This window comes from Lactuca sativa, chromosome 5 (assembly GCF_002870075.4).
Source record: "Lactuca sativa cultivar Salinas chromosome 5, Lsat_Salinas_v11, whole genome shotgun sequence".
Taxonomy (NCBI): domain Eukaryota; kingdom Viridiplantae; phylum Streptophyta; class Magnoliopsida; order Asterales; family Asteraceae; genus Lactuca; species Lactuca sativa.
In genome coordinates this window covers 169,471,536-169,483,782 of record NC_056627.2, presented here as the reverse complement: position 1 = coordinate 169,483,782, position 12,247 = coordinate 169,471,536, and the positions used below count along the sequence as shown (strand labels likewise).

Below are 12,247 nucleotides of genomic sequence, written 5' to 3'. Positions count from 1 at the left end.
CCACATTTTGTACCCAAATCATTATGGGGCTGTTTATTTTTTTTGTGAACATCTGCACAACCACTTTTGTCTGTGCCGTGCAGACAACGCGCATACATATGCCCTCGCAGAGTGTTTGTTTTTTGAAAGTGCCCAGATCAAAAAACGTCTGCACGAGGTCTTCCTAGCGCAGACATGGGCCATTGCCTTCCAAAGTCTTTAGACCTCATTTTAACCTAAACAAAAAAAAAGCATGGACCATTGTGTAATTTTTTTTTCTTTCTTTTTTTGCTGAAAATGCATTTTTAATGTTTATGACATGAAATTAAGTTTGAAAAATCAATTTATTTCAACAGCTGCAGACGTTAAAAACAGTCTTTTTATTGCAAACTGCAAACATTTGATCCACTTCTTCTGCCGCAGAGCACTGCGGATGTTTTGGCTTCAAAAAAGTAAACAGCACCTAAATCTTCACGAGATCTAAACACCAAAAAATTCAGAAAACAAATTTAATATTAAAAAAAAAATAGATCAATACATCAACTAATTACACACTTATAAAAAAATAGATAATATACTTATTTGCTACGAAACTCATAAATACTTTCCATTTTTCTCCTACATATCAAAATTAAAAACCAAAAATATTAAAACAAAATCATATAAAATGAAGTTTCTAATTTACGACTGAAACCTAAATATAAATTATTAATAAATTTTACAAAAAAGTGATGAATAGCCAAGTAGTCAATCAAAACCCAAAAAAGTAATAAATTAAGTGTCACCCATAATTTAAGTAAAAAAAAGGTAACAAACTTGATGTCTATATTAAAGGTGACTTTTTTGCTTTTTACACCCATATGACAAATAATGAGTCTGTTTTATATCTCTTTTTACACCCATATGACAAGAAATAATGAGTCTGTTTGCTGTTTTATTGTTTTATATACTGAGAAAATAGAGAGAGGAAAAATAGAGAAGAAGAAGGAAAAGGATAGAAAGTCCTACGACAATGACCGGTAGAGATATCCATTGGAGACCGATGACCGGTATAGGTGACTGTTAGAGAGCTTCAGGATTATGTATTTTGTTTTTTTTTCTTTAAACTATAAGGTCGATTGGAGACCGATGACAATGACCGGTAGAGAGAGAGAGAGAGGAAAAATAGAGAAGAAGAAGGAAAAGGATAGAAAGTCCTACGACAATGACCGGTAGAGATATCCATTGGAGACCGATGACCGGTATAGGTGACTGTTAGAGAGCTTCAGGATTATGTATTTTGTTTTTTTTTTCTTTAAACTATAAGGTCGAGTTGAGAGCAAAAAAACTTACTAATCTGGTAGATTGAAAAGCTCCAACGGAGATAGTAGTTCCGACGACACTATTTTACGGCACAATGGATATTACGTAGCCCATCGATCAGTGATGATTATTTGGCTCAAAGACTTGGTTTTTTTTTCACCCATATATCATAATTGATTGTATAAGGTTCATATTTAGGATTCATGTGACTCGTCTTAAATCCGCAAATTTTATAGCCATTAGTAAAATGAAAAGTTTAGAAAAGGTGGAAAATTAATTTTTGATTCCTGTGATTATAGGTTTTATATGTCGCATTATAGGATTTTTGTATAGTTGACTTATGTTTTAATGGTCATTTATATGAATTGTATAAAAAACTAAAAATATTTAGAAAATATAAAAAGAGAAACCAAATACCAATAAAAATTAGTCAAAGTTTAGACTAAGATGTGTAACAGGTCCTTCATTTAAATACTAATTTTTGTTATCCACCCTTTCAATTTTTGAAAAGTTCAAGTAAATATATAACTTTTTAAACACATACAAATCATTGACACCGTCAAATACAATTGCTGAGAAGGTTGACTTTACGGATGATAACAGTTGGAAGATAACATAGCCTTCACGGAGTACAATATCCAAGAAGGAATCTTCGCTGCATCTCGTCCTCGGTCTTTGTGGCGGGATGCGGATTTTTGTTCGAACACCAATGGGGAAGACCATAACTTTGGAAGTTGAAAGCTTTGACACCATCAGTAAAGTGAAGGCCATGATTGAGGACATAGACGGGACTCCACTGCATCAACAGCACTTGATCATAGCTGGGAAGAACCTCGATGTTTCTGGAACTCGAACTTTGATGGAATATCAAATGCCACGTGTTTGTATATTCTACTTGAGTCTCAAGTTTGAAGATGATATGCGAATATTTGTGAAGACTGCGTCAGAGAAGACCATCATGCTGGTGGTGGACAGCTTGGAAACCATTGGTAGTGTGAAAGAAAAAATTCTGGACATAGAGGGGATTCGTTGTCATCAACAACATTTGTTCTTTGCTGGGAACATGCTCGATAATGGTAAAACTTTGAGGGACCATAACATCAAAAGAGAATCTACATTGGACCTTTTTCGTATTCAGAGGTTTGGAGGAGATGATATGCAGATTTTTGTTGAGACTTTGTCGGGGAAGACCTTCGCCCTGAGGGTGAAGAGCTTGGAGACAATTTATTACGTGATGTCGAAAATTTGGGTCCTAGAGGGGATTCCGGTGAGTCACCAAGTGTTGTTCTTTGATGGAAGGCCTCTAGCGTATAATAAAACGTTGAGGGATTATGACATTCAAAATGAATCTGAAGTGAGGGTGCTGCTGATTACGTGTTCATCAGGTGGGTATGATATTTTTGTTAAAACTTTGACAGGCAAGACCATGAAGATTCGTCCGGGAGCTTTGGACACCATTGGTAAATTGAAGTTAAGGATTCAGGAGCTAGAAGGGATTCCACCACTTCATCAGCATTTGGTCAATTCTGCAAAGACCCTTGAGGATGTTAGAACTTTAGCGGATTATAATATCCAACAAGAATCTACATTGGATCTGGTTCCGAGGTTTGGAGAAGGTGATATGTGTATTTTTGTTCGGTTTTTCAGGGAAGAGTTCAAGACCATCATGCTGGAGGTAGAAAGCTCGGACACCATTAAAGATGTGAAGGCAATGATTGAGGAGAAAGAATGCATTCCCATTGATCAACAGACACTTACATTTGAAAGAAAGAAACTAAATAATGGGTGGACTCTGGTTGATTATAGTATTCAGCGCGAGTCTACTCTGTGGCTGAGTGGCTTCACCATGTAACTGTGGGTGGTCAATCATGAAAACAACGTATCTTCACGTGTACTAATCTTTTTTATCCCAAATTCTGAATTTATTTGTATCTTTGTTTAGTTTTTTCTTTTGTCTATATTGTTCTTTGCATGTTGCATAAAGCTCTTGAAGAGGAGAGTGACTGAGGAGCCAAGTGTGGATGAAATTCAGTGAAGTTTTTTTTTTACTCGATTTTTATGTCATTTATACGAAGGCTAAATTAATTGTTCCATGAACTTCCCCAATAAAATGTTTGTTTTACATTTGGATGTGTTACTATACAATTAACCAGTAACTAAGATCTCCTGTAACAAAGCTATGATAATCTTCGGAAAAGGTTGAAATTTCATTAATTTTTGTGAATCAAATCCTGTAGTTCTTGCCTCAAAAGAATGAAACTGTTTCTTCCACTGAAGTTATTGTTTGGAATTTGAACGATAAAATTTATTTATTTTCTTTTATTTTTGGACTATAGCAGCCTATCTAGTCATGAAGAGCGAGGAAACTTTTTTCCATTTAATAAATAATCTACAGGTTTAGAACCAAGGAGTAGAAAAAAAAAATCGTGCCAATCTCACAGCAATGAAGAAAATTATGCCTAGAATCTTCTAACAAATCCTTGAAGTACATGAACTAGTGACAAAAGATGGAAAAGAACTTTCTTGATTCCCTGCCCTTTTAAATTTCTCAAAACTTGATGATATGATTAGTGGCTCTTTGTAGGTTATTTTTTAAGTATAACAAAGATAGCAACCAGGAAATACATCAAAATGAGTCCAACAATTCTTTGAGAGTTGAGACTCTAATTTGGTGGGTTGGTGCATTACTGGAACAAAATGAGTTCAACAATTCTTAGACCTTGATGAAATTGTTTTTTTCAACATCTAGCAACTTCTATATATCAATCAATGTATGTGCTCATTGATTCTAGAAGGTTAAGTTGTGCCTATTGAGAATTTTGATTATAGAGTTTCTTTGCTTTTGTTAACAATGGCTTTTCGAGTATAGATGTATAGAACATTTTTGTGGGGCTCAGATAATACACCGGTTTATTATTATTATTCTGTTTCCGAGGGGTTGGGTCCAAACGTGAGTACTTTTTATCAATTTTTCAAATGAATTATCTCATGATATATAATTAAGTTTACATAAGTAAGGTGGTTATACTTGATACTAATTGGTTAAAAGAACATTGCTTGTATCACCATTTTTCTTTTCATATAATTGTCTGTTTCATAATACCTCCTATACAGTATATATGTTCTTTCTCTTTTATTCCATATTTAAGATTGTTAAGGTGAAAGATAGGAAGATCCGGTATTATGATGAAGTTTAGTATACTGGCTTTTGTTAGCTTGGTAACTTCATAAACACAAGTTCGTTAAGCCATATTTGCTTATGGAAGCTCATGTGGAATATGCCACTGCAATAAGGCATTATTCGTGTTCTTTAGTAAGCACCCAGATTGTATTTGCGTCAACTAAAAATGTCTAATGATACACAGTTCCAAACTCATAATGGACAGGGCTCCAACTCTTCCTATGCTTCTTGAAATTCAGATCCTAGAAAGAAGCGTATCATGTGTCAATTGGCGAGCCTGGACATGAAGCCATTGGCTGTTGGCAGTGAGGCAATCTCACAGATTATCCCTCCAGAAAACAAAATCCTAAAGGCAATCCTTGCCAAACTCACTTGACTCAACAAAGTCAATCTACAGTGTTTGATCCAGCTTGGTATGTAGACAGTGGAGCAACTGATCATGTCACACCAGACCTCAACAAACTCAACATTGTTGATCCATACACTGGAGATGACAAACTCCAAGTGGGAGACGGTAATAACTTACTATCTCTCATATTGGATCTTCATCTCTCCCTCATCTTAAACTAACCAACGTTCTTCATGTTCCTGGTCTCACAAAATCCCTTCTTAGTGTATCAAAACTCACTGATAATCCTGTTTTTGTTGAATTTTGGCCTAAAACCCGTTCTGTTAAGATGTTTCAGGGTCAAACTCTAATCCAAGGGGATAAAAAGGAGGGGCTCTATCGGTTTCATCCTACCAGTTTTCGCTCATCTCCAAAAGTCTTCAATACCAGTCGAGTTTCTTTACATGGATGGCATATGCGGCTTGCTCACCCGCGTGAATCGATTCTTAGACGCATAGTTTCAAGTTTTCAACTTCCTGTTTCAAATAATAAATTTCCTAATATTTGTGACTCATGTCAATTAGGAAAAAGTCATAGGATGCATCTTCCTACATCTCATTTTATTTCTTCATAACCGTTTGAATTGATTTATTCGGATGTTTGGGGGCCTTCTCCCGTTTTCTCTTTAAATGGTCACATATATTTTGTGTTGTTTATGAATGATTGCTCCAAGTTTATATGGGTTTATTTTCTGTCACACAAGTCACAAGTTTACCAAACTTTTCTTAATTTTCTCACAATGGTGAAAATACAAGAGTAAATTACACGAATGGTCCCTATGGTTTGGGGTAATTTGCGAGTTTGGTCCCTAACTTAATTTTTTAACTCGGAAGGTCCCTACTATTTGTTTTTGTTACACGCTTAGTCCCTACTTTTTGTTTTTGTTACGCGCTTGGTCCTTGTCATACCTAAAAAGAATATTATTTGAATAGGGAAAAATGATGGGGTAGGTAAGGGGTAGGGTTGGGGGTGTGTTTATTTAAATAAATTAAAAAATCAAGGGCAAAATAGTGTTTTTAGGTAAGATATGGACCAAACGCGTAACAAAAACAAATAGTAGGGACCATCCGAGTTAAAAAAAATAAGTTAGGGACCAAACACGCAAATTACCCTAAACCATAGGGACCATTCGTGTAATTTACTCAAAATACAATTTTCATGTATAGAAATGTATCTTCATTTCTTAAAACACATGACATCATTCATCGTGTATCCTATCACCATACACAGGAACAAAATGGGGCAATCGAAAGAATAAATCAGATTATTGTCAAAAAGGGTCTCACTTTACTAGCACAATCTTCATTACCCAAAAGTTTTTTGGGAGCATGCCTTCAAAACTGCAACTTACTTGAACAATCGCACCATTACCCCTGTACTAAACTATGAATATCCATACCAAAAATTGTACCACAAAATTCCAGATTATTCATTTCTCAAGACTTTCGGTTGTCTTTGTTATCCGTATCTCCGACCCTACAATCCTGACAAAATCGATTTTCGATCAAAACCATGTATTTTCTTGGAGTACAGTGCGTCTCACAAAAGGTATATTTGTTATCATCAACCTACCTCAAAAATATATATCTCACGCCATGTTGTTTTTGATGAAGACAAATTTCCATATGATAATTTATCTCCAACAATTGTTGCCATTCTTAATCCCTTTCCCAGTTTGATTTCTCAAGGCCCAATACCTGGTCTGATTTCTTAAGGCCCACTACCTGGTCCAGCTCCTCACGCTCACATGGATGCACAACTACATCTAACAGCCAACCATCACCTGAGCCCATCTTCTCTACCCATAACTCCATTAAGTCGTTAATATGACCAAAACTTGTGCATGGTTCAAAGGAAACCATGAACTAACACTTTATCCATCAAATAAGGCCAAGAGATGGTCGCCAAGCAAGTCTAAGGTTCTGGAGTAGCTCAAAACTCCATGAACATCTTGTCCAAGGATTAGAAGGGACCCAAAGCATAAAATGAAAAGAAGAATGATAAAGGTGGAAGCTTTATACCTTCCAAAACTCCCCTAAGATGTCGGAGATACAAGATTTAAAGTAGATACAACCTCTCAACCAATAAGCACGCCACCTTCTTATTCCAAAGATGTATTTCAATGCTTAAAATTTCAAGAACACCACAAAAACATCAAGAACACTTAAATGAGGACTAAGATTTCGAGTTAGGAGGATGGAGGCTAAAGAGAATCACCAATACCATGAGTTTGAGCCTTTAAATATGGGGGAAAACCTAAAAATCTTGGGTCGGGGCTACAACAGTTGCCATGTTGTGGCCATCCTCTTGCTATGATGTGGCAACCAGGCCAGACACGATCTTCATTAAATGACATGGCCACATCGTGGTGACCTCTTCACCACGTCGCAGCATATGAGTTTTCCCCAAAACCTTATCATTAAACTCCTTGAGTCCTTTTTTGATCAATTCTAAAAAATAGGTGTTACATAGTGGCAGTTGGTCGTCAACAACAGCGGTGGCTCGCGGTTGTTGGTGGCGGTGACTCGTCGGCCGAAAAAATGAAAAAGAGATAGAGAGAGAGAGAGAAACCAAGAGAGACCGAGAGAGACGTATGAGGGAGAAAGACTGGTTGATGCTTGCTATAAAAGTTAATGCTTCCTGTTTACAGCATTTCTTGAGTGATGTGTGCGGATAAGAATGTATTGTGTGGTGCGTTCTCGTGCCACGTGTCCCGAGTGCTACAATCAGACTTCTAAATAGAATTTTCAAGTTTTTGGTTTATACAATTCGATTTTACCTTCCGTAAAATATAAAAATATCCACCAAACGAGTAGTGCAACTAGGAAAATGAATTATATGAAAGTACATTAATAGTAGATTACTGTTTGCTGTTATTCGACTGTATTTGCGAAAGAGTTAGTTTTTCGTGAAACGAAAAAGTTAGCACTTAAATCAAATATTAGACCCTTTCCTAATTCGTAAAATGTTAATATGTTTTTGTGCCGAGCCGCTTAGCTAACTTAATGAGACGGGAAAGCTAGTATTGCTCTACCTTTATATTATCCACAGTAGTGTCGAGGTTTTTCGGGCATAACAAGTTAGTTTTAGAATCAAATACTATATTGGTGATTAAGGGGAAATTATTTGAAATTCCAAAATTCATTGTTTAAGACACCTAACAAAACATTTGAAGTTTCGTTTTAACGATTACATACCCTAGATTGTCACTAAACTACAGTTTCTTCGGATTGTCATAACTTTTGCGTACGAACTCCGTTTTTGATGTTCTTTATATCCACAGATTCATAATTACCTGTATTTTTTGTTTAGTGTATCACGTATGCATAATGTTACTTAATACACATATCTATTTCAATCATATGTATCAAATCATTACTTATGTATAATGAAAAATGTTTTCTTGTCAACGATCTATACCCATCTATCAAAGACTTGAATGATATCTCATATGCATTTCCAAGTGTAAAACTTTACTTGCATTATAATGAGTGGAATATGTTACATTAGGTCTATTACATTCATGTTTATAGCAATAGTGTTCGATGGAACTTGACCTATTTTCACAAGTGTCACACATGACCACCACTGTCCAACCCATACCTTCTTCCCCCCCCCCCCCCTCCCCCCCCCCCCTCTGCCCCACACACACCCCACCTCCTACTACCTTCATCAAAGAAACACCACCACATTCCTTCAACAGAAGTCACCATTCCACTCCACCAACCACCTTCACCATCTCCGTCTACTACCTCCAAGAATCAATTCCAATTTAGTAGATTTAGACCAAGAACATCGATTCCATTTTTGTAGATCTTTACCAAAAACATAAATTTGTTTTCATGTATCTGGATCCAGGCTTACTAAGATCACTAGAGAAGACGTTTGTAATGGTGGTGAACGAGAAAGACGATTGCGTAGGGCAGGGGAACCGAACATCGGGGATTTTATTCCCATCTCCATCACATTTGAGTAAATGTTGGGGTAAATTACATAAATGTTCCCTGCAGTTTAGAGAAATAACCCCAAATTCCAAAAAAATGGTAAAGGAAAAAAAGAGCAAAGAAAGGGTAAAAATGTCATTTTATAGAAAATTAATGGCATTTTTTGACGTCGTGGGTCGGAAATAATATCTATGTAATATCAACAAAACACAACGACAGAGTTTGTCCATTTTCATGAAGTTGGACTATATATGCCTCTTATCCCAAACCATAAGGACCATTTTTGTAATTTACTCTTTTTATTATTATTATTATAGCATCATACTATACTTTGAAATATGTAGGTCGTTTCGGTATTTTTTTTTCCATTTTTGCAATAAAATAGTTGGTTAGGATAGCAAACAACTAAACAAGAGACTTACAAATATCATCATAAAACAATAGCACTACACCAATTTTTGAATTACGAGGAGGACCTGAACTCGTAGAGATTAAGATTTAGAAAATTCGATCGCACACATGTTATCCAAATGCAATTCAAACTAGAATATATGCAATTATAAATCATCTGCAAATGAGAAGCTTTTTGTACAACTACTATTACTCTTCATGAAATCTGTCGGTTTTCATATTCTTGAAGGTCATTTCTCATAGCCAAAAATATACACTTCAACTAACATATGATAACACATCAAAATTGTTATCAAGAAACCAAATCAATGTCCGTAAAATTGACAATTCACATTAAAGATACAACCAGCTGCACAAACTGTCTAGTCAAATGCAAAATCTGCAGCAGATCCTCTAAACATTTTTATGTGAAAATTTATACAACACAACTCATTTAAAATCAAAATTTATAACTTATGTTCGAACATGATTTTATATCCCGCTGCATTGCAATAACTCAGCAGCATCCATTCTTGACTTTTGGTAATTAGGATTGCATGATATATATGTATTACGTCTAACATAACACTTTTTAAAATATTCTTGCAAGACGATCATACCAAGTTAAAATAAGCCACACTAAATATTTCATTGTTTGGATTGAATGAATATGGAGTAGCATTATTTAACACTATACAACTAGTAGCTTATAAAATTGAAATCATAAGATATAGAAAACCATCTTTGGAAAATAATAACACACGGAAATGGCCAAAGCCTAGTGAAGAACTAAACAAGACCAATAACAATAATAAGTTGTGGAATAAAGTTTAATATTCAAGCATCATACCTTTGCATACAAAATAACTTGAATCCTAACTAAGGGTACATGATAGTTATAACTACAACTATGCAAGAGCACCAACAAGAAATACAGCTAGCATACGAACATAAGGAGGTTTTTAGTTAAATATCCATGAAGACGTAAATTCAGAGCTTGTAAAAACAATTAAAATACAATAATACAATGTTTTCATGAATGAAAATCTCAAAGTCGCAGAAGAAGCTTGAGAGTAGACTCGGGTTGGATATTATAATAAGCCAGATTCCAATAACCTTGTAGCTCTTTCCCATCAAATATGAGTTCCTGCTGAAGAGGAGGAATTCCTTGTTTCTCCTCAATCTTTACCTTCACATCATTAATGGTGTCTGAGCTTTTCACCACCAGAGTGGTCGTCTTCCATGTCAAAACCTTAACATAAATCCTCATATCGCCTCCCAACCTCATAACCAGATCCAATGTAGATCCTTGTTGGATCTTATAATCCATTAAAGTCGCATCATCCTTGAGGTACTTTCCAGCAATTATCAAGCGCTGGCGATGTGGTGAAATCCCTTCTATTTCCTGAATCTTTGACTTCACAATATCAATGGTGTCTGACCTCTCCACCTCCAAAGTGATAGTCTTACCTGTAAATGTGTTGATAAAAATCCCAATACTATCTCCTCCTACCTTCATAACCAGTTCCAATGTAGATTAGTTTTTGATGTTATGATCCTTCAAAGTTTTACAATCCTCGAGGATCTTTCCATCAATGATTAAAAGCTGCTGATGCTGTGGAATCCCTTCTATCTTCTGAATCGATACCTTTACATCACCAATGGTCTCTGAGCTTTTCACATCCAGCTTGATCTCCCCTGTTAAAGTCTTAACAAAAATATAACTTCTCATCCTGGGATGCAAGTGCAATGTAGAATCTTTTTTGATGTTATAATCCCTCAAAGTTTTTCCATCCTCTAGATATCTTCCATCAAAGATCAAATGTATTCGATCAGGTGGAAACCCCTCTACTTGATAAATGTGTTCCTTCACATCGCCAATTGTTTCCGATATGTACACCATCAGTGTGATTGTCTTCCCTGTCAATGGCTTAACAAAAATCTGCATCTCAGTTCCTGATTGAAACGTTATTAGAACCATGTGCAATGTAGATTCGTTTTGGATGTTATGATCACTCAAAGTCCTACCATCCTCTAGATTCTTTCCAGCAATGATCAAACCATATTGAGATATTGGAGTCGTATCTGTGTCTCGAATCCTTTTCTTCAACTTAGTAATGGTCTCCGAGCTCTCCACCACCAGCGAGATTGTATCCCCTGCCAATGTCTTAACGAAAATCCACATATTTCCTCCCAACGACAGACTCAGGTGCAATGTAGATTCTTTTTGGATGTTATAATCTGCCAAAGTTCTCGAACCCTCGAGGGTTTCTCAGCAATGGTCAAAAGCTGATGTTGGGGTTGAATCCACTCTATTTCCTCGATCTTCGACTTCATTTTACCAATGGTGAACGAGCTTTCAACTTCCAAAGTGATGGTCTTTCCAATTGGAGTTCTGAAAAAGATCTGCATACCGCCACGAAGACGGAGGACGAGATGAAAGGTGGATTCCTTCTGAACATTGTAATCCGCGAGGGTTCTGCCATCTTCCAACTGTTAGCCGGAGAAAATGAGCCTCTGCTGATCAGGGGGGATACCTTCCTTGTCGTGTATCTTGGCTTTGACGTTGTCGATGGTATCCGAACTCTCGAGCTCCAAGGTAATGGTCTTGCTGGTGAGGGTTAAACGCGGGGACATAAATTAAATACATATTATATTAATAGGTGATATTGTTTTAGGTGAAATTTTAATAAAAAAAATGTTACTTAGATTCAGTTTTAGACTTTTTGAACCAAACTTATTAAATAAAAATATTTAATATTTATATTAGAGCAATTTGGTTTTTTAATACAGTAATTTTTAACATAAATGATCCACATGATCTTTGTTTTATCACAACATGATGCGACTTCTTGATTAAAACATGTTGTGTAGTAGGTTTATGATTTGACTTTGTCTGGTGTACCAACCTCCATGTGGGTTCACATAACTCTTTTTTATATTGGCCTTGTAAAACCAAAAGCAACAATAAGTTGTTATATATACCAGCAACATTAAATTCTGCAAAGAAATTCGGTAAACATTACAGTTTAAGTGCATCGTCATAACCATCAACATCAAATT

General features: G+C 35.8%; 1 protein-coding gene and 1 pseudogene across 1 annotated transcript; one reads left to right on the top strand and one right to left on the bottom strand.

Moving 5' to 3' along the window:
• Nucleotides 1-1,853: 1,853 nt before the first annotated feature.
• Nucleotides 1,854-3,399, top strand: LOC111891348 (polyubiquitin). The gene has a single exon (XM_023887400.3). The coding sequence runs from the start codon at nt 1,967-1,969 to the stop codon at nt 3,131-3,133; it is 1,167 nt and encodes a 388-aa protein (XP_023743168.2). The 5' UTR covers nt 1,854-1,966; the 3' UTR covers nt 3,134-3,399.
• A 6,833-nt stretch (nt 3,400-10,232) lies between these two features.
• On the bottom strand, nt 10,233-11,821 carry LOC111891347 (polyubiquitin 11-like; annotated as a pseudogene).
• Nucleotides 11,822-12,247: the final 426 nt, after the last annotated feature.

Excerpts from the sequence above, each read along its gene's own strand:
- LOC111891348 (XM_023887400.3), top strand. The coding sequence starts at position 1,967 with ATGCGGATTTTTGTTCGAACACCAATGGGGAAGACCATAACTTTGGAA.